This window comes from Poromitra crassiceps (genome assembly GCF_964638095.1).
Source record: "Poromitra crassiceps genome assembly, chromosome: 4".
Taxonomy (NCBI): Eukaryota; Metazoa; Chordata; class Actinopteri; order Beryciformes; family Melamphaidae; genus Poromitra; species Poromitra crassiceps.
The window spans coordinates 56433126-56458799 of record NC_139626.1 but is presented as its reverse complement, the minus strand read 5'-3'; the positions used below and the strand labels follow the sequence as shown (position 1 = coordinate 56458799).

The window sequence follows — 25674 nt, the reverse complement described above, 5'->3', positions numbered from 1 at the left end:
TACAGTATCTCCGTTTGGATTTGTTGTTTGTTCATTTTAAGAATGGCGTTTACCTGTTTTTGCAAATGAACTCTTCATATATATATATATATATACAGTATATATACACTGTATATATATAGTCAATGTGGCTCCTGATTGCGTACCACTGGTCTAAGACAGTGATACTCAACCCGAGGCTCTAGAGCAGACCTGGGGCCAGACCCGGCCCTCATGATAGTTCTGCCTGGCCCGGGAGGTCTAAGACAATTACCACACTAATGAAGCTGGACAAATCGAATGAGATCACCTAAATTGGCTGTTTTGAGTGATTTTCAATATAATAAATGCTGAAAGTGCACAGTACGCTTACTATAATTGAATTATTAATAGTGATAAAATTGGGGTCATGGTGGCTCAGTGGTAGAGCTGTCGCTTCACAGCTAAAAGGTCCTGGGTTCGATTCTCACCTGGGACGCTGTGAGCGCTGAAGGAATGCGTGCCCGTCCGCACGTCCTCGAGTGTCCACCGCCCGGGTGGGGTCATCAAAAGGGCCTTTCTGTGTGGATTTTGCATGTTCTTCCCGTGCCTCCCGGGGGTTTCCTTCATATAGGAACCCCCTTCACCAAAACATGCAATATTCCTGGTTGCTAATGTGGTGCCTCCTCTGGTCGTTAGGGGCGCCTGTTCGGAGGGAGGGGAACTGGTTGGAATAGCATGAACCTCCCACGTGCTATGTCCTACCGGTGAAGCTTCCCCTGTCAGGTGAAAAGAAGCGGCTGGCTAAGTGCCCATGTCTCGGAGGAAGCATGGAGCCAGTTTTGGCTCTCCCCAGATCGGCAGAGGGTGGAGTAGCAACCAGGATAAATATAAATTAAATTAGCACTATTGGGGGGTAGAAAAAATCGGGGGGGGGGGGGGGGTGGTGATAAAATTGGAGGTTGGGGCATGAGAATATTTTGTTGGGCCCCCGGCAACAATCTGAGTTTCTTATGTGCCTTAATGGAGGAATCACTACAATCAAATGAATTGGCCCGTGGCCCAAGTCCCATCTGTCCAGCCCATTGGCATGTTGATTCCGGATGTTGATTGAGATGTCCTGCTGACGGACAACACACCTTTCTCTGTTGGAGGTCAAACAAAGAATAAAAAGACACGGACACCAATGTTCTGAAGTTCTCTCAGCGCCTGGGACAGCCAGTGCCAAGAGAAGACCCTGCTTCTGCGAGGAGCTGCCCGAGCGACTTTATTTACAATTCACAAAATACAGGTTTCTCTGTCAAACAGTGTTCAAGCATTTCCCATTTGTCCATCGTCGTCAGAGCATTGGCCCTCTTTCTATTTTGCTTTCAGTCTTTGGTTCCCAATCTGGAAAACTTGGCCTAGTTTGAAGAACATTTCTACAATCCTTTTTTTTTTATATATATATATCTGAGCCACCACATAGGACCTGTCTTAATTTAAAAAATAATGCAAGTTTTCCTTTTGCTACCTTCCAGGTGAGGATTTGTGCGTTTCCTACAAAAACCTGCATTTCTACTTGCACAGTATTTGTATATTTCAAAATACAAGTTTGAACATAGTTGGCTTGGAGCGTTGGGGTTTATCTGTATATATTTACCCATATTTAGATATATTCTGGACACCTGTATTCCTGTTATGGCTTCAAAACACAAGATTATGTCAATCTGAGGAACTGTTCGTAGTTGTGCGTTTCGATGCATGGCGGCTAATGAAAGGCCAATGTGTAGTAGTTATAATAATAATAATAATCATATTTTATTCTCTGTACAAGTTACTTTTTCACTGTTCAAGTTACTTTTTCACCGTAAAGATCATAAGTGTAAGTGCTAGAAAGCTGTGCGTATTATAAACAGAAAACCAAAGAAGGGTATTTGTGTAAGGCAGGTAATTTTGCCTTTTAGGATCTATCCATTAATGAAGATTGCAGTTCCAAAATGCTATAGAGAGCCAAAGTGGAACGTCACTTCCTGCTTCAGCACCGCACCAGAGATTTTCACCCGCCATTTATTTTCCCATGGACATTTCGTAAAATGCTTAGAAAAATAGTTTTACTTGTTCAAACCAAACGGTTCAGATATATTTAGAAACAGGAGAGACAGCATAACATTTCACTCAGACCAAAACGTTGAAAAATCGCGGATTTAAAGAAAATATTTGTTCCGTGTTGTTTTTTTTAGTTTTGGTCGGAGTGAAGTGTTCTATGGTCTCTCCCGATTCCAAATATAATTGAACCATTTGGTTTGACCATGTAAAACTATTTGTATAAGCATTCTACAAAATGTCCATGAGAAAATAAATGGCGGATGAAAATCTCTGGTACAGTGCTGAAGCAGGAAGTAGGCGGTCACTTTGCCTCTCTATATATCTATCATGGGAGAGGGGGGGATCAAGTTTTAAAAAAAACAGCGTTTCAAATCTATGAAAGTGTTCAGTTTGTTAACCATGATCTCAAGTTACCTGCTAATTTACCAAAAACAAACAAACAAAAGACAATTTACTTCGTAAATAGCGTATGGGTCACTTTTTCCTCATGGTGGGCACCTCATTTTGGAACTCAACTCTTTTGTGTATGCTAGCATCTATCAGGAAGTGTGAAGCCACTCTGTGTCCAGAAACGACCTCCAGCCTCCGCAGACCACTGGGGATTTAAAGGCCTTGGACTGGTGCAAAGAAAGCACTGTCTGGACAATCACAAGTTTGTTACATCAAGCAGATCCCTTCATACGGCCCCACAGAACTATAACTACTGGGATGCAGGTCGTTAGTTAAGGGGGCTTCCAGCCGGTCACTGCTGTGCACAATACCACTGAATTCTCCCTCACCCAACCGCTTCAACACACACACACACCTCACGCACGCACGCGCGCACACGACACACACACGTTAAATATTTCAGTGTTTAGAATCAAAAGCTGATTATGTGATTCCTCGACAGATTGAGGAAATGTCTTTACGTCGGTATGGCCAAGATGACTGGGCTTTTGGGACCGTATTTGCACATTTTCAATTCCTGATTTCATCCGAGACAAAATGTCCCAGCATGCTTTTCTCTCTCGGGTAACACTTTTCTCTCTTTCCACAAATTCCACAATTTCCAAATAATTTCCTAGAACTGCTAAATCTCTCAGGAAGTTTCCTGGAAACAGCCAGGAAATTTGGCCGTTTACATACAGAAATGTCAGAATTGCGAAATCGTCAATCAGAAACGTGTTGCCCCGCAGGAGTGAGCATTTCCTCTTTTCTGGGGAGGTGGGAGGGGCTTGGAAAGATTCACCCGCCACGTTCCAACTCGGGGCAGGGGGATTATGAAAATTAACACCAGAGCTTAACCCAAAATAGGTCAAGAATTGGAATTTAGCGGGGGCGGAGTCAGGGAACCGGGATTTCCTGTTGGCCATTTTAAGGCCGATCATCTCTCTTGCTGTGTATAGCTGGGCCTTTTTTCTATTTGACCAATACTGAAGTTTGCAAGAGAGCAAGTTATTTTGTAACATCTGGACATAGGGTTAGTGTTAGGGGGCCGTCCCTCCTCTAAACCAATCAGACCGTACTCAGCTGATATTTTCAGTACAAATTCCCATGACCAATGAAAACGTGAATTTTCATTTCAAGAATATCTCCGATACCGTCTGATGGATTGAAATCGATACCGATAGCAATGATCGGTACGGTACTGACACTCTTTTTTTTCTTTTTTTGATACCCAACCCTACTGCTGGGTGTTGACTTCGCCGCGGAGCCGTCTCTCGTGCTGCCGCTTGGTGAGGACGTACTTGAAGAACTCGTAGACGGACCAGCAGATGGCGGTGGAGGGCATCTGGTAGATGACGCGGGCCTGGACGCCCTTGAAGAAGGCGGGCACGCCTCCCACCCGGTACACCGTCCGAAAGGCCTCGCCCAGCCCGGAGATGTGGCGGCTCCCGGCGGCGGCCGCCGGGGCCTGGAGCAGGTGCACGGCCTGCGCCTCCTGGGTGTTGATGAGCGTCTTGCAGACGTCCAGCGGCGTGGTGACGGCGGCGGCCAGCGCGCCGGCCAGCGCCCCGGACGCCATGTGGGAGGCGGGGTCGTAGTGTCTGTGGGGGTTGAGCAGCTCCTGCAGGTACTCGTAGGTCATGAAGTGGAGCGCCTGGAAGGGCACGTTCATGGTGAGCTGGGTGCTGTAGCTGCGGTAGAAGGCGGCCGGGCCCTCGCGCCGCAGCAACGAGCGCATGCAGTCCAGCACGCCGCCGTACGGCGACTTGTACATCTGCATACGCTGCTTCACCACTACGGAGAACAGACAGGGGGTCAGGGGTCATACGCTGCTTCACCACTACAGAGAACAGACAGGGGGTCAGGGGGTCATACGCTGCTTCACCACTAAGGAGAAAAGACAGGGGGGTCAGGGGGTCATACGCTGTTTCACCACTAAGGAGAACAGACAGGGGGGTCAGGGGTCATACGCTGTTTCACCACTACAGAGAACAGACAGGGGGTCAGGGGTCATACGCTGTTTCACCACTACAGAGAACAGACAGGGGGTCAGGGGGTCATACGCTGTTTCACCACTAAGGAGAACAGACAGGGGGGTCAGGGGTCATACGCTGTTTCACCACTAAGGAGAACAGACAGGGGGGTCAGGGGGTCATACGCTGTTTCACCACTACAGAGAACAGACAGGGGGTCAGGGGGTCATACGCTGTTTCACCACTACAGAGAACAGACAGGGGGGTCAGGGGTCATACGCTGTTTCACCACTAAGGAGAACAGACAGGGGGGTCAGGGGTCATACGCTGCTTCACCACTACAGAGAACAGACAGGGGGGTCAGGGGGTCATACGCTGTTTCACCACTACGGAGAACAGACAGGGGGGTCAGGGGGTCATATGCTGCTTCACCACTACAGAGAACAGACAGGGGGGTCAGGGGGTCATACGCTGTTTCACCACTAAGGAGAACAGACAGGGGGGTCAGGGGGTCATACGCTGTTTCACCACTACAGAGAACAGACAGGGGGTCAGGGGTCATACGCTGTTTCACCACTACAGAGAACAGACAGGGGGGTCAGGGGTCATACGCTGTTTCACCACTAAGGAGAACAGACAGGGGGGTCAGGGGTCATACGCTGTTTCACCACTACAGAGAACAGACAGGGGGTCAGGGGGTCATACGCTGTTTCACCACTACAGAGAACAGACAGGGGGTCAGGGGGTCATACGCTGTTTCACCACTAAGGAGAACAGACAGGGGGGTCAGGGGTCATACGCTGTTTCACCACTACAGAGAACAGACAGGGGGTCAGGGGGTCATACGCTGTTTCACCACTACAGAGAACAGACAGGGGGTCAGGGGTCATACGCTGTTTCACCACTAAGGAGAACAGACAGGGGGTCAGGGGTCATACACTGCTTCACCACTACAGAGAACAGACAGGGGGGTCATACACTGCTTCACCACTACAGAGAACAGACAGGGGGTCAGGGGTCATACGCTGTTTCACCACTAAGGAGAACAGACAGGGGGTCAGGGGTCATACACTGCTTCACCACTACGGAGAACAGACAGGGGGGTCAGGGGTCATATGCTGCTTCACCACTACAGAGAACAGATAGGGGGGTCAGGGGTCATACGCTGTTTCACCACTACAGAGAACAGACAGGGGGTCAGGGGTCATACGCTGTTTCACCACTATGGAGAACAGACAGGGGGTCAGGGGTCATACGCTGCTTCACCACTACAGAGAACAGATAGGGGGGTCAGGGGTCATACGCTGTTTCACTACTACGGAGAACAGATAGGGGGGTCAGGGGTCATACGCTGCTTCACCACTACAGAGAACAGACAGGGGGGTCAGGGGTCATACGCTGCTTCACCACTACAGAGAACAGACAGGGGGTCATATGCTGCTTCACCACTATGGAGAACAGACAGGGGGTCAGGGGTCATATGCTGCTTCACCACTACGGAGAACAGACAGGGGGTCATATGCTGCTTCACCACTATGGAGAACAGACAGGGGGTCAGGGGTCATACGCTGTTTCACCACTACAGAGAACAGACAGGGGGGTCAGGGGTCATACGCTGTTTCACCACTACGGAGAACAGACAGGGGGTCAGGGTTCATACGCTGTTTCACCACTACAGAGAACAGACAGGGGGTCAGGGGTCATACGCTGCTTCACCACTAAGGAGAACAGACAGGGGGTCAGGGGTCATACGCTGCTTCACCACTACAGAGAACAGACAGGGGGTCAGGGGTCATACGCTGCTTCACCACTACAGAGAACAGACAGGGGGTCAGGGGTCATACGCTGCTTCACCACTAAGGAGAACAGACAGGGGGTCAGGGGTCATATGCTGCTTCACCACTACAGAGAACAGACAGGGGGGTCAGGGGTCATATGCTGCTTCACCACTACAGAGAACAGACAGGGGGTCAGGGGTCATACACTGCTTCACCACTAAGGAGAACAGACAGGGGGTCAGGGGTCATACGCTGCTTCACCACTACAGAGAACAGACAGGGGGGTCAGGGGTCATACACTGCTTCACCACTACAGAGAACAGACAGGGGGTTCAGGGGTCATACACTGCTTCACCACTACAGAGAACAGACAAGGGGTCAGGGGTCATACACTGTTTCACCACTATGGAGAACAGACAGGGGGGTCAGGGGTCATACGCTGCTTCACCACTACAGAGAACAGACAAGGGGTCAGGGGTCATACGCTGTTTCACCACTACGGAGAACACAGGGGGTCAGGGGTCATACGCTGCTTCACCACTACAGAGAACAGACAGGGGGTCAGGGGTCATACGCTGCTTCACCACTACAGAGAACAGACAGGGGGTCAGGGGTCATACGCTGCTTCACCACTACAGAGAACAGACAAGGGGTCAGGGGTCATACGCTGCTTCACCACTACAGAGAACAGACAAGGGGTCAGGGGTCATACGCTGCTTCACCACTACAGAGAACAGACAGGGGGGTCAGGGGTCATACGCTGCTTCACCACTACAGAGAACAGACAAGGGGTCAGGGGTCATACGCTGCTTCACCACTATGGAGAACAGACAGGGGGGTCAGGGGTCATACGCTGCTTCACCACTATGGAGAACAGACAGGGGGTCAGGGGTCATACGCTGCTTCACCACTACAGAGAACAGACAGGGGGGTCAGGGGTCATACGCTGTTTCACCACTACAGAGAACAGACAGGGGGTCAGGGGTCATACGCTGCTTCACCACTAAGGAGAACAGACAGGGGGTCAGGGGTCATACGCTGTTTCACCACTAAGGAGAACAGACAGGGGGTCAGGGGTCATACGCTGTTTCACCACTACAGAGAACAGACAGGGGGGTCAGGGGTCATACGCTGTTTCACCACTACAGAGAACAGACAGGGGGTCAGGGGTCATACGCTGCTTCACCACTACAGAGAACAGACAGGGGGGTCAGGGGTCATACGCTGCTTCACCACTACAGAGAACAGACAGGGGGGTCAGGGGGTCATACGCTGTTTCACCACTAAGGAGAACAGACAGGGGGGTCAGGGGGTCATACGCTGCTTCACCACTACAGAGAACAGACAGGGGGGTCAGGGGGTCATACGCTGTTTCACCACTACAGAGAACAGACAGGGGGTCAGGGGTCATACGCTGTTTCACCACTAAGGAGAACAGACAGGGGGTCAGGGGTCATACGCTGCTTCACCACTACAGAGAACAGACAGGGGGGTCAGGGGTCATACACTGCTTCACCACTACAGAGAACAGACAGGGGGGTCAGGGGTCATATGCTGCTTCACCACTACAGAGAACAGACAGGGGGGTCAGGGGTCATACACTGCTTCACCACTACAGAGAACAGACAGGGGGTCAGGGGTCATACGCTGCTTCACCACTACAGAGAACAGACAGGGGGGTCAGGGGTCATATGCTGCTTCACCACTACAGAGAACAGACAGGGGGGTCAGGGGTCATACGCTGCTTCACCACTACAGAGAACAGACAGGGGGTCAGGGGTCATATGCTGCTTCACCACTATGGAGAACAGACAGGGGGGTCAGGGGTCATACGCTGTTTCACCACTACAGAGAACAGACAGGGGGGTCAGGGGTCATACACTGTTTCACCACTACAGAGAACAGACAGGGGGTCAGGGGGTCATACGCTGCTTCACCACTACAGAGAACAGACAGGGGGTCAGGGGTCATACGCTGTTTCACCACTACAGAGAACAGACAGGGGGTCAGGGGTCATACACTGTTTCACCACTACAGAGAACAGACAGGGGGGTCAGGGGTCATACACTGTTTCACCACTACAGAGAACAGACAGGGGGGTCAGGGGTCATACGCTGCTTCACCACTACAGAGAACAGACAGGGGGGTCAGGGGTCATACGCTGCTTCACCACTACAGAGAACAGACAGGGGGGTCAGGGGGTCATACGCTGCTTCACCACTACAGAGAACAGACAGGGGGGTCAGGGGTCATACACTGCTTCACCACTACAGAGAACAGACAGGGGGTCAGGGGGTCATACGCTGCTTCACCACTACAGAGAACAGACAGGGGGGTCAGGGGTCATACGCTGTTTCACCACTACAGAGAACAGACAGGGGGGTCAGGGGTCATACGCTGTTTCACCACTACAGAGAACAGACAGGGGGTCAGGGGTCATACGCTGTTTCACCACTACAGAGAACAGACAGGGGGTCAGGGGGGACAGGGCGAGCATGCGCGAGCACGTAAAGCTGGCGAGGCACACTGAAATAGATAGTATAATAACTGTACGAGCCACTGCACTAGGAAGCTAACAAAATCAAACTGTTTGTCTATACGTTGTCTGTTAGGATCTATCTGTTATTACCAATGGGTGGCTGTTATGTTATTAAAAAGTTGAAAATGGGGGAAAGTTAGCCTTAAGTAGTAGCATTGAGATGAAAATAGTTCAAGGACCAGAGAACTCCTGTATTATTATAAAATTAAATGTAATCACATTAGTGTGACAATGCTTAATATATAGCAATAGCACAATGTCATAATGATGGTTTGGGTATTATATTGTTTAAAACCAAGGAAAAGAAAACAATTCCTTAACTTATCTATATATATATTCATATTGTATTTTGTATCAACTATATTTTGTATCAAATTATTTCACAGATTGATGCCATTTGGTGACATCGCCTTTAGTCCTCCAAATCATATTCCTCACAGCAGTGATAGTATAGAATTGATATATTAGTCAACAGCTCCACCTAGTGCCCAAATGATAGAACTGCACTTCACATGACTTTCCATAACCGACATGAGCCAAGAAGGGGATTGACAATCATTTATATAAATAGTCCCGAGTCTTGACTGTACATAACATAGTGTGTGTGTGTGTGTGTGTGTGTGTGTGTGTGTGTGTGTGTGTGTGTGTGTGTGTGACAGAAAAGGAGGAGGGGCAGGTTCACCTTCGGCTGGGTTCATGACGGCGTCATGGAGCACGGTGGCCATGCAGCCCGCCGCACCTGCAGACACAAGAGGGGAAGTCAGTTCATTTTAGGGGTGTCACGATACACTCATTTCACGATACGATACACGATATTGGGTTCACGATAACGATACGATATTTTAACAATTTTTTTTTTTTACAAAAGTAAATAATTTTTATGTATTTATTTATCATTTATTTAACCATGTGAGTCCCGTTGAAATCGAAACGTCTTTTCAAGGGAGCCCTGGGAAAATACTGGAAAAATAGTCTTTCATTTGAAATACACAAAATACAAAACAAATGCTGTTTTTGGAAATTGTTATTATAATAACTAGAAAACAACATGGAAGATAATGCTTCTCTTGCAATAGAATGTGTCACACTGTCACAAACTAAACGTTTGTTGCATGGTGAAAGAAAAATAAAGTATACAATCTATTTCTTAAATAACTCATGCTCAATGGTCCCTAAACTTATGTAATCTTATGTACCCCTTGAGCTGTTTTGACATGCCAGTAGGAGTCTACCCCCTCACTCATGCGTGTTGATTCTGCTAAATTTGTTCTATTATTATTCAGGAGCATTTTTTTTTTTTTTTAACAATATAATTTTTTTCTGACGATATTGTGACGTTTCAATATCGCGATATATCGTGCGACGAAATATCATGACACCCCTAGTTCATTTGGTTTGATATGGACATCACATCACACAGAAGCATTAGAACTGTGACCATGTATGCACAAGGAACAGATGCACTGTTTAGTGTTTGTAGCAGAACGCTAATTTACAACACCTGTCCACAGTGGGCTTTACATTAAAATACATCCACAAATAGCAGCATGGCAGACCTTCAAGTGTAAGTGGAGTTCGTTTTAACTGTGCTTTATTAAATGACAAGCTGTCATTGCTTAACTAACGTTACCAATTTGTCTGTCAAATGCAACGTTCCAAGTTAGCTTGGTTTCACGCTTTTAATTTGAAGGCCGAAACGGGAAATGGTTTGAGTAGATTGAATTGACACTGGTCTGTCAATTCTATCATTTCACACGTACCATTTCCCTTTTTCGCCTTCAAATTAAAAGTGTAAGAACAACGAAACGTTCGCCTGTGAAGCCTCGACCTGTTTGGATTATAGTTAGAGAAAACAGCCATCAGCCATGCAGTTTTATACTAATTTATTGCCAAATGCTTTGGGAAACAACTTCAACAAGCTTGGTCAGAAAAGGTCCTTCTATTCAATGGAAACAGCACCAGTGCGACCTGTTGCGTGCGGTGCTACCTTCAAGAATGAGGACGTTTGAAACAAGTTATTTTATAAATCACCTATAATACAAGAATAAACTCCCGCACACTGTCTCCACATGCAATTCAAAGTTTAATAAGTCAAAGAAAAAGAAAAACGTTTCGGTCGTAAGTAGGGCTGTCAGCGTTAACGCGTGCCGATCATAACGCGTTTTTTTTTTTTTTATCGCGTTAATCGCATGCCGCTATTTTGTCCCTTCGTCGCACCCGTACTTGTAGTCAAGCCGTTCGGTTTCCTGTCTCCTGCTTGTGCATGCAGGCATGGAAGAGAACGACAGCAATACGCTTTTAAATGGCTCGTTTTACTTCCCAAATGGCACAGTGGATAAGTCAAGAGCCGTAGTTTGCACCTTGTGTAAAACGGAATTAAAATATCACCGAAGTACGTCGAGTTTGAGGCGAGCCATCACCTAAAAGTAGCTAGCGGCCAGCTAGCAGCCAGCTAGCTAGCGCGAGACTCATCACTCATTCTTCCTTCAGAGTCTCAGATGCGCGGGTCCTCTAACCACTGGGAGGTCGGCTCCAATGGCTTAACGCGATATACACTTTATCAATATACACAGTTTCCAATACCGAGCCATTATTCACATGGAAGTGCCAAAGTTTTTAGCTCAGACACAGCCTTCTTCGGCTGTGTCATTTTGGGTTTTGACTGCTCCACAGCGCCGCCGCCGGAAGTATCGGTTCTAGATGTATTTTGTAGACATCGTTACCTCCTGTCTACATTCCAAATCTAAAATTCAAGATCGCAAAGTACATTTATTTGCATTCATTTGATTCCCAATCACGACACACTGGTAAGAATGATTAATATCGAATAAAAAATGCTTAGAAATGCAAAATAATGGCATTTTAAACATGCGATACAAAGATGCGATTAATCACGATTAATAAAATGAATTGTTTGACAGCCCTAGTCGTAAGACCTTCATCAGATTCCTCAAGAGGACACTAGCTTTATGCGTGTGTCATACCGTTAGCAAAGTGGCTGTTGGCTCCCGGGTGCACGGCGTCGCTGAGGGACAACTTGATCTTCTCGTAGCAGGCGAAATAGAGCGCGTGGGCTGGCATCGCCCCCGCCACCATGACGTTGACGCCCCTGATGGGCCGCCACACGCCCTCCGTGCGCACCATCTGCCGCAGGGCGTCCGCCACGTTGCGGTAGCGCGCTGCCGGCTCGGGCTGCAGGCTCTGCATCCGGGTCTGAGGAGGGACAAGACACACACACACACACACGTCAATCTCAGAGGTTACACTGACTGCACCCATGTTTTTATCTAGTGGCGCCATTTTGGAAAACACTTATCGTGCATTCCTTTATAACTGGGAACTGGTAATGTTACCGGTTCAAAGTTCATGAGCTGGGACGTGACGTCACTAGAGCTGGTATTTCCCATTCCAAACTCGTAGGAGTCTCAGCAGCCCCGACCTAAAAAAAATCCAAGATGGCTGCTCCGCGCAACAACAGTAGTTATAATCGTATAAATGCTATTTAGCACTTCTGTCTTGTTTGTGTCTCGTTAAATCAGCTGTACGCACAGCACGGCCTACTTCTATCTGTGTGGACATGAGGCTGCAGTGTTTGTATGCGCAAAATGCCACGAAATGCCTTGTTATATCAACTGTTATTGCTAACAATGGCTAGCCTGGCTAGCGAGTGGATCTGACCAGTGAACAGTGAACTTCCCAGCTCAACTTTTCTGCAAATGGAACGCTAACAAAACGGATGTGACGTCATTTAGCCTCCACGTCCCAGTTCTTTTGCGATAAAGGAACGCACGATTATGACTGCAATCCTGATTATTTTGCTAGATGCGGCCATTAGGATTATTAATCACAATTCTTAATATCGGTATTTTTGGGATACATTTTGCATCGTGACTTTCAGTAACATATTTTACGATTTTTAAGACAAATAAAACTGTGGCAAACATGCTTGGGTCAACGAGAAGAGAGGTAACCGTTATACCACTTTGTGTTTAGCTATTAAAGTAGTAGCAGACAGTAGTGCTTCACGATTAATCTAATCGCAATCGCGATGTCAGCATGTGCGATTACATAACCGCAAAAGTGTGCGATTATTATTGTTTTTTCACGTCTTTTTGAGTGTGTGTGTGTGTGTGTGCCTCCTCTAAACACGCGACGCAGCAAACACACGTTTCTCTGCCATCACACTGGGCATCAATCAACACTAGCGGGAGACTTCTCCCATGCACTCCCGCTAAATAAGTAATGTTATGCGCAGCACGGTTACATAATATCTTACCGAGAGGCAGAGAGAGAACATCCATGATCGCTAACAGCGAGCTATGCTAATAACTAGCTAGCCGTTCCGAAACGCATGTAAACAGCCGTGTGATTAGTGAGAACGTCAGTAAAATAAGGAGAGAGCTGCAGGTGCTTATGCAGAACTAGTGCACGTTTAAGTGCACAGTGGGTAATGACCTGCTGTGATGAAGAATATAGCGAGATTAACAAGGTTGATAGCAGCAAAACACTGTCGCAGCTGCCAACAGCAGCACCTCCAGGCTTCAACTAGCCTGTCACATGATGCCTTCATGGTCCCTCGATAAAGTCTGCAGATACACGTTACCTCACCTCTCTCTCAAGAAGCGTCACGTGAGTGTGGCGTTTAAGGCCATCTGTCGCTACAAAAGAAATAAACGGGATGTATCAATGTATTACTGGACACAGACATGTAACTAACTTTACAGTCTGAGCCATCTTCTATGTGCTGTAACACACTGCAGTTTCTATTTGTCTGGTGTTTCTTTTTTACATGCTTGGGACAGGCAAATGTCTCAAAAACATTTTATTTTTAAGATCATTTTATTTCAAATTGTTTTATTTATTTAGTTTTAATATATTTTAAATTGTAACATACTTCATGTATTTTAGTCTGTGATAAGTGAAACCGTGGTATTTTTGTCCAAGGTTATCATACCGTCAAATACTCATGCCGGCACATCCCTAGATACCATTTGTTTATTAATATCGCAATCGAAATATTGTCCACCATAATCGCTAATCGCTCCCTTTCCCCCAAATCGTGCAGCACTAGCAGACAGCACATCGGTCTACAAGCTCGATCCGGAAGACTCTCGTTAAACAGACAGAAATCAGACCACCACCAACCCCAGCCTGGGTTCACTACTTGAAGGTCATAATGTTTACAAGTGTGTGGTACAAGTTGTACCACCTAGGGATGTTCATTTTGAAAATTTTCCAAAATCGATAATTGGTGAAAATTAACGATCAATTATCGATTATCGATCATATTAATACTTAGAAAATTTTCAATATATATATATATATTTTTTACAAAATGAATGCCTATGGCAGAAAATACGAAAGACAACGTGTTCTCCTCAATGAACTCTTTATTTCAATGTGTCTCCTCTCCAACACTGCTGTCCCCGGCGCATGCCGGTGTGAATTTCCCATGTTTAAAACAGTTTTGTTGGCACAAAGGCCCGTGCCCAGCCAGAAAACTAGAGACTATATGAAGCTCCACCTCACGTTAGTCGGCTGTGCAATGGAGTGGGGCGAGGAGGAACGAATTCCACCCAAACCTAGTCAAAAAAAAAGAAAAAAAAAGAAAATCTTTTTTTAATAATTAAAAAATCGATCCAAATGCCACAGGATCGATTCCAATCCTTAACGATCAATTATCTATTTTCGATAATTGATGAACATCCCTAGTACAACCTCAACCTGAGACCAAAGGGACTGCGTGCTGCAAACCCCCTCAAGCACAAAGCACAAAGCATGAGCACTGCATGCAGCCAGGATGTGGTGGCTCTCACACACAAACATCTGCTCATGCACAGAAGCCTCAGTGAATCTGGGGCCTGGGTGACAGACTTCACAAAACCTTCAAAGTCGAGCTGAACCCAAAAATTACTTCTCTTTTAGTTCAAATACCTGGGTATGCAGCAGTGCACCTATTTAATAATGTATGCAAAACAAATCACAACAATATAATTTCTTTAGTTTTTCACACTTTTTTTTTCTTCCAAGATTTCATTGATAACAGTAATTTACAGTTTGCTGACGTCACCTAGTACGATCACATTTCTACCCCGTTTCAACCAATCATTTCACGACATGCAGCTGTCAATCAAATCTTCATTTCAGGATCATTTTCTCTTCCAAATGAAGGGGGAAATGGCGCCTAGTGCCTGTCATCTGGCAGAGTTTCTAGCCCATAAACTAACTACTAACTTGAGCAATTAATGCAAACTAAATCAAACGGTAATTTCTAAGAATGCAAAGAAATGTAACTGGCCCGTTCAAACACGCATTCCAGGAACATTATTTACATTTATAACGATAATGGCGTGCGCCTCCGAGCCTGACAGCCTCCCTGGCTGTCAGGGGTCGTCTCTCGGAGATTCCAGGCGGGCGGGGAGCACCCTTGCATCGGATTGTCCGCTCGCTCCGCACGAAGCAGCCTGGCTGCCTGGTACTCCGCGGATCCCACTCGCGTAGCACGACAACACGCTGAATCCCACCGGGATTTGGGGGTGGAACACGCCAGGATTGGCCAATGCCAAAGCCAGTCCACAGAATTGTCAAATCAAATCATCGACACGTATATGGTCCGCCTCTCTCATTTGTTTTCAGTCTGAAACGGACTCGGACGCACGTGACGAACGGGTTCACCTCGACTTAAAGGAAAGAAACTCAAGTGCAAATTTGATCTTACGTTATGTTAAGGGAAAAGAAAACAAAAAAATATATACTCTCAAATACAGCGCTACCACTGCGCCACCACGACCCTCAAATATATATATTATATATTTTCTCAACTTTCTTCTTGTTCCCAAGAAAAAACAGCCCCATACAAATAAATGGTATTCTTGAAATCAAAGCTCTGAAATGTGTTGTTGATTTTTGTCTTGACTGTAAGACAACTGTCACCTGTCTGTCCTACAGTGATCATCATATACTCTATTTAAATACATTTTAGACAAGTAGGGTATAGTTCAAAGTCTTCATAGGTTCCCCCTCCGTCCAACATCAAGATTAACATGTATTGTAAAGCTTGATTTGGTGTAGGTAGGGCCAAGTAGGCATCTGTCTCATGTTTATTGAAAAAAAGATGGCCAATTTTACAGTTACCAACAGCAGCTAATGTTTAAATCTTTGCTCTGGTTGCCTTACATAGGTTTATTATCAATTGTTTTGTAGACGGAAGCACTTGGGGTTGGCATTTTGGCAATAAGCCTGAAGTGGATTAATCGGAATTTTGAGAAGTTCTTAAGTAGGAAAATGAAAGAAATGAAAATGAAAGAAATGAAAATGAAAGAAATGAAAGAAATTCATAAGAAATGAAACTGTGTCACTACAGACAACATTGAGGGAATAGCACTTACGAGCCTTCTTAAGGACAGAACATCCTAAAATGTCCTCTTATGTCATTTCTTAAGATGCATGTTATTGGTGAATCTGGCCCCAGAGCTCCAGTGTCACATGACCCGCCACAGACACAGAGCTCCAGTGTCACATGCAATGAGGCAGTTTGCCCATTCCTCAAACTTTTTAGAATGATGCAATGAGCTCCTGCCCTCCCCTCAGGGCAGAGCGGCGCTGCCTCCTGCAGGCCCAACATGGAAATTCCCAGTCCGCTTCTGGGAAATGACGGCTTTTAGGTGGAATGTGCCAAGTCATCCACAGCCGCTTTCAATATGAGCTGCCCATTTTGTTCCAGGTCTTTGGCGCGTTGGGAGGGTGAGACTGAGACAAGCAGCTCAGGCAAAACAGCACGGCACCAATCAGAGCTGTACAGTGCTACATACTAGGGATGTTCATCAATTATCGAAAATCGATAATTGATCGTTAAGGAATTGATTCGATCATGTGGAATTTTGATCGATCATTTTTTTTTTTTTTTTGCGGACTAGGTTTGGGTGGAATTCGTTCCTCCTCGCCCCACTCCATGGCACAGCCGACTAACGTGAGGTGGAGCTTCATCTAGTCTCGAGTTTTCTGGCTGGGCACGGGCCTTTGTGCCAACAAAACTGTTTGAAACATGGGGAATTCACACCGGCATGCGCCGGGGACACAAACAAACGCACCCAGCGGTCTGCGGACCTCAGTGAGGCTCAGGCCTGTTGATTTGACTCTTGCGCTGTCAGCTAAGCTGGAAGACGCCGATTGCCTGACATCATGTAACCTGACATGTAACATGTTTGTTTACCTGGCCACAGCGCTAGTGTCTGATATTCTCTTACTACACAGCGGCACATAGCTACATAGCTGGCCGAGAACGCGCAACGTTATTACCAGACCAGAGTAAAAAAAAATATATATATATATATATATATTATTATTACGCTATCGATAATCGATCGTTAATTTTCCCGATTTTCGATTATGGAAATTGTTCAAAATGAACATCCCTACTACATACTGTATATGTTAGCAGGTGCTACGAAAAACATCTTATCAAATGGGGGGGGGGGGGGGGTCTGTGTTGTAATTTGTGTCAGTTTAGGGGTCCTCCTTGACGTGAGCTGTAATTTCAGCCTGCTGATATATAAGTTATAACATGGTTGGCTATTATAGTCAAGAAAGCACAACTCAAGTGTGCTTGCGCCCATACACATGAAAGGCAAGCTCTGCCCCTGCAGCAGACTCTAGGGCAGGGGTGGGCAACTGCTGCGTTCAGGTGCACTGTAAAGAAGAAAAGAAATTACAGTGCACCTGAACGCAACATGCAAGATACCCGCTGAATAAGTGTCCAAATGTTCATGTCATTCTGGCAAATACTCACACTTCTGTTATAACATTTCAGTCTGGAATATGGAATATCTTTCAATAATCTTTATATGACTAAAAGCAGGCTAAAAGTAATCTCAGGTGTAAGAAATGACTGTTCTACATTGAAGTAAAAATGTAAATACCGTAAATTCCGGACTATAAGACGCACCGGTCTATAAGCCGCACCTTCAAAGGTGACTATTTTTTTCTTCTATAAGCCGCACCGGACTATAAGCCGCGGGTGTTTTGATGTTTAATTACCATATGTAAGGCTTCGTGCACAGAGGGGATTGTCGGGAATGGATGGCTGTTTGGGGAAGCTCCCATTTATTAACATTTCAACAAAACAAAAGTCAGGTCACTAATCCCCAGACAAAATCACACATTGTGGTATTTTTTGTTTTTTTTACAGTGCACACAGTGTCCGCGGTGTGGTGAAAAGAGGGCAAGAGAGGAAATTAAAACAGAAGTGGATTTATAGTTAGAAAGAGTGCTAAAGAAGAGAGAATTCCGTTTTTTATTTTTTTATTTTAGTTACCCACAGTACTATTGACCAGTCCAACTCAAAAGATATTCGGCAGTTTCACTTTGAGCTCTTGTTCCGCCGCTGTCCATCAATGGTTATGACGAGTCTCGCTGGGTACAGTACGCCAAAGCGATATCCATTGACTCGATGCTGCTGTTGTATGTTGCGCGTTTCTGTTGCACCAACGCGGAGGTCCTGCCGGGACGAAAAAGCGCGTACCCTCCCAGGTGAGGGGCTTCTTCCCCGCAGCCTGGAGGATGAGTTGACGGTCGGGCCAGCGGAGTAGGCAGATGAAGATGGCCCTCGGTGGCAGGCCGGAAAGAAAGAAGAAAGGAGGAGGAGGAGAAACCGCCACCTCCACAGCCAGCCACCTCACACACCCCAACTGTTTAATAGTGCCCGGCTCGCATGCCTCTCGGTCGGCTGGCCGGACAATATGCACCCCGCTGCAGCAGCACCTTCGGGAGGTTTTCTCACTGTGTTCGGGACTTCGGCTCTAACTCGGCCAGATGGCTGGACACGAGTGAAACTCTTCACGGTTGCATTATTTTCTTTAGTGAGTGAGTGGATGGACTTCTGCACGTTTTCAAACTTGTTTTCAAGCTGCTCAAAACCTCTGAGCGATGTCGGACTTAATCGATAGTGTTTCACGGAGTAAAAGTTTAGCCCAAGCGGTGTATCTCCAGCCTCCAGCAGGTGAGTCATTTCCTCATTCATGGCGTGATTGCTTGTCTTTTTCTTTCTGCTTACCTGTGTTGTGTTATGTTATGTTATGTTATGTTGTTAAAAGAGGGCAAGAGAGGAAATTAAAACAGAAGTGGATTTATAGTTAGAAAGAGTGCTAAAAAAGAGAGATTTTTTTTTTTTTTTGGAAAAAATCCATAGATAAGACGCACCGTTATATAAGCCGCAGGGGGCAAAAAAGGCCAAAAAACGGGAAAAAAGCCGCGGCTTATAGTCCGGAATTTACGGTAATTAACTTGTTGATTTTGGATTCATTTAGCTTCAAGAGTGCATTTTTGTTCTTGTGTGACCCTCAACACAGGCTTTGAGAATCCCGGGCCACTTACTGATACTTATGCTTAAATTAACCCACTCATATTCTGGTTTATTTCTAGAAAAACATTTCGGCTAGTGGAAATTCTAATTGGCTGGTAACTTTAAAATCTAGGAGCCATATTGGCAGGTGGTCAAAAAAGTTCATTTCAATCCCTGCAGGGAGAGCAGGTGGTGACATAGGAGTGAGTGAGAAAAGGATCAAATATTGGTGGTTAAGACTGAATAATGACATCACAACTGTTGATTTAAAATGTGTTATTCCTCTAAACCTGGCTTCAAATGCCCCAAATTTTTCGCGCTGGCGCCGTTCGGCCCCCAGCCCTCAGCAAAATCGGGCCCTCTGGTAGCGGGGACATTTTTTGTGGCCCTCTCTCTATCATCAAAGTTGCCCGTCCCTGCTCTAGGGTTTCTGTGCCTCGCATGCGTTCAAAATGTACCCGATTTTGTCAACCTGTTATCTTGTCTACTAGCTGTTTCAGTATGTCCCATTGCATATTGTACAGAAGTTCCATGTCTCTCTCTGGTTTGCCTTTTGGCCACTAGGAAGTCAGACAGCAATACTCCGTCATCATGGAAACAGTGATCTCCGTAGCGCCAGTCTTCCACATGGTATCTCATCACATGGTATCTCACCTTCTGTCTGATCACTGGACTGGACCTTGCCTGGCGACAAATGCTCCTTGATTTGATCATCACAAGAGAGATACTACTAATCATTCATAGCTACATTTGAGTGGCTGTTTCTCTGCAGACAGCTAACAGTGTATCTAATAACTGAGATTACAGTTTTCAACCTGCATTTAAAGGAACACTGCCCATTTTCAACCAGCTTTGCATCATTAGAACATCAGTAGTATATCAGAAAACTGTAAACTGTTTTGAAGTCTGTCATTTAATTTGAGTAATTGAGTGTTAAAGTGTGGACCAGTGACTGGTCCACACTAACTCAAATTAATAACTCATTAACTCAAATCAACTCTCAATAACTGTCAAACTAGATGAATGATGAATAGTTTGACAGTTATTGAGAGTTGATTTGAGTTAATGAGTTATCAATTTGAGTTAGTGTGGACCAGTGATGTCACTGGTCCACACTTTAACACTCAATAACTGTCAAATTAAATGACGGACTTCAAAACCGTTTACAGTTTTCTGATATACTACTGATGTTCTAATGATACAAATGGCTGGTTGAAAATGGGCGGAGTGTTCCTTTAAGGATCATATTGTGTTCCTTTAAGTTTGTCCAAATCATATAAGGTTGCTCCTCCACATAACATTCTTCCTGGTGTCTGGTCTGCACACAGTCAGCATAGCTGGAGATATCAGCGCTGGTGTTCCTCGTTCAGAGCAGGAGAAGTTACTTAGCTTCCATTCATTCTTGTTCTGTATGGAAAAACAAGTTCCACAGAGCGAGAGAATCCGCACTTCATCTGGTTTGCTCAAAATTTCCATTTGCTCCTTATTTCATTGTTCCGAGTTGCTGCGTGACATTCCGCTCTGCCTCCTGTCAGTCAGCTGACATCACAGGAAGAGGAAGTCTCCTCCAGGAAATAATTCCTCAGAAAAACATGTCGCCTCCAAAAATATATATTTATGGGCATCTGGGTTAGCCGGCCTGGTACAGGAGCTTATTTCAAGCTAGGTTTGAGACCATAAAGTTTGTAAATTCAAAATGATGAAAACAAGTAATTATAAAAAAAAAAAAATCTAACTACATACAGCAAAATTATTTGGGAAATGTTTATTTGAAAATGAAAATTTGGAAATGATTGGAAATGTAAAAGAGCTATAATGGTAAATGATAGTTAAAATTAAAGAGACAAAAAAAAGTGATTAAGTGGATTTGAGCAAGGTGCGTAACCTGCAACTGCTCCAAGTGGAATGTGGAACTGTTTGAATGTGAAGCTGCAGGCCGGTACTGAAAATTCAACTAGTAAATTAACTGCTAAATGTCCGCTGATAAGTGTGAAAGTGTTAGTCAAGAACCCAGCGAACAATGAGGACGTTCACCAGGCGAAGATGTTGGCCAAGCTGCTCTGACGACAGCAGGAAACTAGGACTGGAATACAGAAACTTCACAATCGAGGAAGTTGTCCACCAAACATTACTGCAATCATGGCAACCGCACTGACTTCCTTCAGGTAAATTTGCTCTCGTAGTGATTCAACCAGATGCACTTCCTCCTACTACGTCTGAGATATTATGGCTGAACCATTTCAACTACAGGACTTGGAAACGGTCAAAAAGAGCACTGAGAAGACCCAGGCGTCTCTCTCCAGTTATTTCAGGGTATATGCAGGGATGCTGAAGTTACATTGAATACCTTTTAAGACTTTTCGAAGACCTCAACGCCACTTTCGTCACATCAACGATAGGCGTGTAAATCACAAGTTTCATCACGATACAGATACGATACGATATTTTCCGATATCACAAAGTCTGCCACGATATGATATTGATTCAATTCAGGGCTCTGTGATGGATATGGGGCGATATCATTAGGCATGGGTCGATGTGATTTTTTTTTAAACCGGTTCGATATTGCTCTTCACACCGTATCTAACCGGTATACCGAATTTTGCCACTTGGTGTCGCACTTTGAGCAGTGCTTCCCAGTTTAGGCGATAAATGACTGTAGTGGGACTCCAGTCCACTTGGTGGCGATAATGCACCTCTAAGCCGGTTTGCCAACCACCAATAACTAAAGAAGAAGAACTAGCTGTTTTGTTTATTAAATGACCATCTGTGAGATAATAGTGTAATGAATGAATGATCATAGATGACCATATGTCCGTCAGCGCAAAGTTATGGCCCTCTGAGATCAAAATTTGAACCTTGTTTTTCTCAGTTTGTCGGATGATGCTGACTTTAGAGAAATACTTTTAACCTGGTGGATTATTGGTCGATCATCAGAAGCATGGATTTAACAGACTCCTTTTGCACAGTTTTGAAGAGCGCCATACCTTTAACCAAGTGAGTGGCGGTTGCTGCACGCCTTCCTACACTGTGCGTGGCACTGTCCCGTTTAGCGTTATATTTTCATCTGACTTCACCCCAAAACTCAAGGTGCTCTGTGCCATCTCCCCCCTCCGCTAGTGAAATTTGATCTTATCTACGTTCATGTTGCTGCGATCGCCTAAACAATAGTGACTCCCTTATGAGCCTTCATTTCATTCTGTCAGGCTGGCTTGACAGAGCAAGTCTGACTTCACGTTAGTAAACACAACACAACACTGTGATAACACGTAACGTTACGTTAGCCAGAAGAACCTGTCAGTAACGCTAATAGCCACGTACCGCGGGGAGCCAATGCAAGCGTCGGATTGTGTGTATGTCAGTTTATAAACAAAGTATCTATAACTAATAAACATTAGATGAATCACGTTGCCCATTACTAATGCATTACAAGTTGGATTTAACCCTGTAGCATAGGCTGCTAAAGCTGCCTTTTAATTTGCGTTTTAATTGACCAGTTCCTGGCTTAATGAAACATGTCGGTTCAGACATTTTGCATTAAATCAAACCGGTTCCGGCTCATACACCGGACTGTCAAACCGGAAATCGACCCAATGCATAGATATAATATACTCATTTAACACGATCAGCACAATAGCTACAAAATTGAATACCTCCGAAATGTCAATTAAGACTTTTTAAGGGTTTCAATTTTCCCTAAATTGATTTGATCAACTTTGAATACTTTTCAAGACCCCGCGGATACCCTGTATTTGGTGCCATCTGAGCTCACATGGCATTGTTTTCATGTGCTCGAACAAACTAAGAGAGCAAACTTTCCAGATTTCAAATAAACCGCTCTGCAGATACTCGGTGTATACTTACTAGTATCTGTTGGCAACAAAAACTATGGCACTGGGGTTAAGTAGCCGAGTCAAAGATGAGGTCTAAGGAGGGAAACATTATATGGGTCTGAGCGAGAAGGCAGTTGGCTCACTTCTTCTTCTGGGCCTATAAATCTGTCCTGTGTTCAGTACAGCGGGTAGAGGGAGAACATGGTGAGCAAGCAGCTGCCAAATCCCAACCAAACTTCAGAGATCTGGCTGAGAGTGGCTGAAGGGACAACGTTGACTGTGATGTCACAGATTTAAACCGACTGCTCTAAAAAATCTTCTGACCGATTTTCCAGCTGTGGGGAAGACACTGTTTTTTGTAACCTGAGCATTACTCAACAACACTACCTGATCTGATCACCACCTTGATTACGACTAAGTTAGACCTTAGTTCACTGAGGTAACTAATATAATTAACACAGACAAAATGTTGGTCAATTCTGTCTAATAATGAATCCATTTGAATTCAGTGCATAATTCGGCAATGGTGCATACTATGCATGCAGGCACCATTGCCAAAAAGGTGACTTCTTTTATGCTCTGACCTTGGATGTGATTAATCACTTATCTCAGGTCATTTACATGGAGGGTAAATTCACAAACCTCCAGGATTAGTGATTGTTAAACACAATGATGCAACACACGTCCTTCTGTAACTGATATCTAACGTTACAGCAAGGTGTGTTTCACTTCCCAAAACAATATAACTGGGGTGTTTCCTGATGGTCCACTGACTGATGACACATCTGTGTTAATCAATCATCAACTGGTCTGTTCACAATTAACTTCTTGCATTATTTGCTGTGATGCTGTGACATCAGTGTCACAGCAGTTGCTAAACTGCATGCATTTTTTTTTTTTGCTTATGTCCAACAAAGTATTCTTGCCTTGATCACCTTGACTATGACTATGACTATACCTTTTTCTCTCTATATGTGTACTTGTGTACTCTGTGTGTACTTGAGAGCAAAGCTAACCGGAGCCCAATTCCTTGTATGTGTTTGCATACTTGGCCAATAAAGCTGATTCTGATTCTGAGTAGTAACATTACTATTCATATGATGTTATAACAACAAATCCTCCTTATTATTATATAAAAAGGGAGCAAGTGGAAAATATCTGTCTGTTTCAATTGTTGTCCCACTGATGATGTGACATCATTATTATTGACAAAATCGTCTTATGACATGTCATAGGCACTGATGTCATAGGCATTGTAGATACTCTAGTACTGTGAAATTCCCAGCAAGTAACCGCTCCGTTGCCAATTATGACAAATTGGTTTTGTACTGCAAAATCGGTATATAAATAATTACAAGGAATTAGCATATGCATTGGTAAACCTGTTTAAATACTGTCATGTGACTGTGCAATTGTTTTGTCAAAACAATGTTGAGAGAAAAAGAAAGAAGCGCGTCAGAAGGAACGTGTCCGATAATGGACTCAGTGCGACGAGCGCTAGCACAGGGCAACTGCTAACTGTTGCTAGCTGGCTAGTTTAGCTAGCAGGCTAGCTGGAGAGGAGCCACATTAACTGTCAAACACAACACCACTCGTCTGTTTTCTAGTTTGTTATTGCAGTTATTTGGATAGGACGATACGACTAAATGTAAACAGATCCACAAGTTATACATTCCTCAGTGGATACTATTTTCACTTGACCTCTTGCTGGTGCAGCCGCAGTGCTTTCTGTAAATGATGGTGACTGACCTCGGTTAGCATGCTAAAGCTAGTTTGTTATCAACTCGAGCTCAGGCTTGGTCGTTGGGCCTAGCTCGAGTCGAGGTTTACGCAATCCGCGTCAGCCTATGTTGAGTAACGTTGACGTTAGCGAAACTGGACCCAAAACACGTTTTTAAAACGAGCAGAATGATTTCGCGTCAACTAATGCTAGTGTTTGTCTTTGTTGTGATACCTTGACACAGTCGATGGGGTACATGAGGCAGTGCTCCATGATGCCAGCCACGGATCCTGCCAGCATGTGTGTGCTGGTGGCTGCTCCGTGAGGCAGTCCCTCATACTCCATCTCTGGCTCCGTAGCCTGGGCACAAGCGTCCGCAGCTGCTCGATGACAGACCGGGGCAATAAAGTCCTGTTCCCCGGCTCCCGTCCTCGGCGAAAGACCCCCGACAAATCCCCCCGTGGCGTCCAGTAGCCGGTCGCCCAGCCATCGGATGTCTGCCCCGGCTGCTGCAGCACCGCTCACCCCGGTGACGGTGTCGACACTCCCCGGTGTCTCCACAGACATTGAATCGCCGGGACGCGAAACCGCCCGCTTCCATCCAAAGAGAGACCAGGCCGTCGGGTCTGTTCAGTGTACAGCGGATATCGCGGCTCGTCTGCCCGGGTACCGAGCACGAGAGATCCCGGTCGGTGGTGCCTGACTGTCAGCCGGGAGCGAAGATGGGCTGTTCGCGCCGGGTCGCAACTGCGCGGCAGGCAGCCGGGCGAAGAGAGTCCAGTGCCGAGGAGGAGGAGGAGGCGGAACGGACACGTGAGTCACACAGGAAGTACTTACCTTATTTGATAGGATAACTGTCAATCATTAACAACTCTGCGATAAGTCAATGCAATTGGTCAATTCTGGCTTAAGATATTCATAAAATATGGCGGGCACGTTGTTCACTGTTACAAAATGTTACAAAAGATAACTTTTGTAACATTTTTTTGTAAGAGTCAAGTCACATGTCGGAGAACT

At 45.5% G+C, this 25674-nt stretch overlaps 1 protein-coding gene across 1 annotated transcript; it reads right to left on the bottom strand.

The window, feature by feature from the left end:
- Positions 1 to 1156: 1156 nt before the first annotated feature.
- Positions 1157 to 25338, bottom strand: LOC310775098 (mitoferrin-2-like). The gene is made up of 4 exons (XM_083635187.1): positions 24892 to 25338; positions 11750 to 11978; positions 9448 to 9504; positions 1157 to 4269 (listed from the first exon to the last, which is right to left on the bottom strand). Exons 1-4 carry the CDS (start codon positions 25222 to 25224, stop codon positions 3713 to 3715), a joined length of 1176 nt encoding a protein of 391 aa, XP_083491313.1. The 5' UTR covers positions 25225 to 25338; the 3' UTR covers positions 1157 to 3712.
- Between the last annotated feature and the right edge of the window lie 336 nt (positions 25339 to 25674).

Bases quoted from the DNA above. Each gene is read 5' to 3' on its own strand.
- LOC310775098 (XM_083635187.1), bottom strand. From the start codon at position 25,224: ATGTCTGTGGAGACACCGGGGAGTGTCGACACCGTCACCGGGGTGAGC. The intron at 11,979-24,891 runs GTATCACAACAA...GTCCCTCCTCAG, and splicing joins ACCCCATCGACTGTGTCAAG to ACCCGGATGCAGAGCCTGCA. The intron at 4,270-9,447 runs GTGAACCTGCCC...TGTTCTCCGTAG, and splicing joins CGTCATGAACCCAGCCGAAG to TGGTGAAGCAGCGTATGCAG.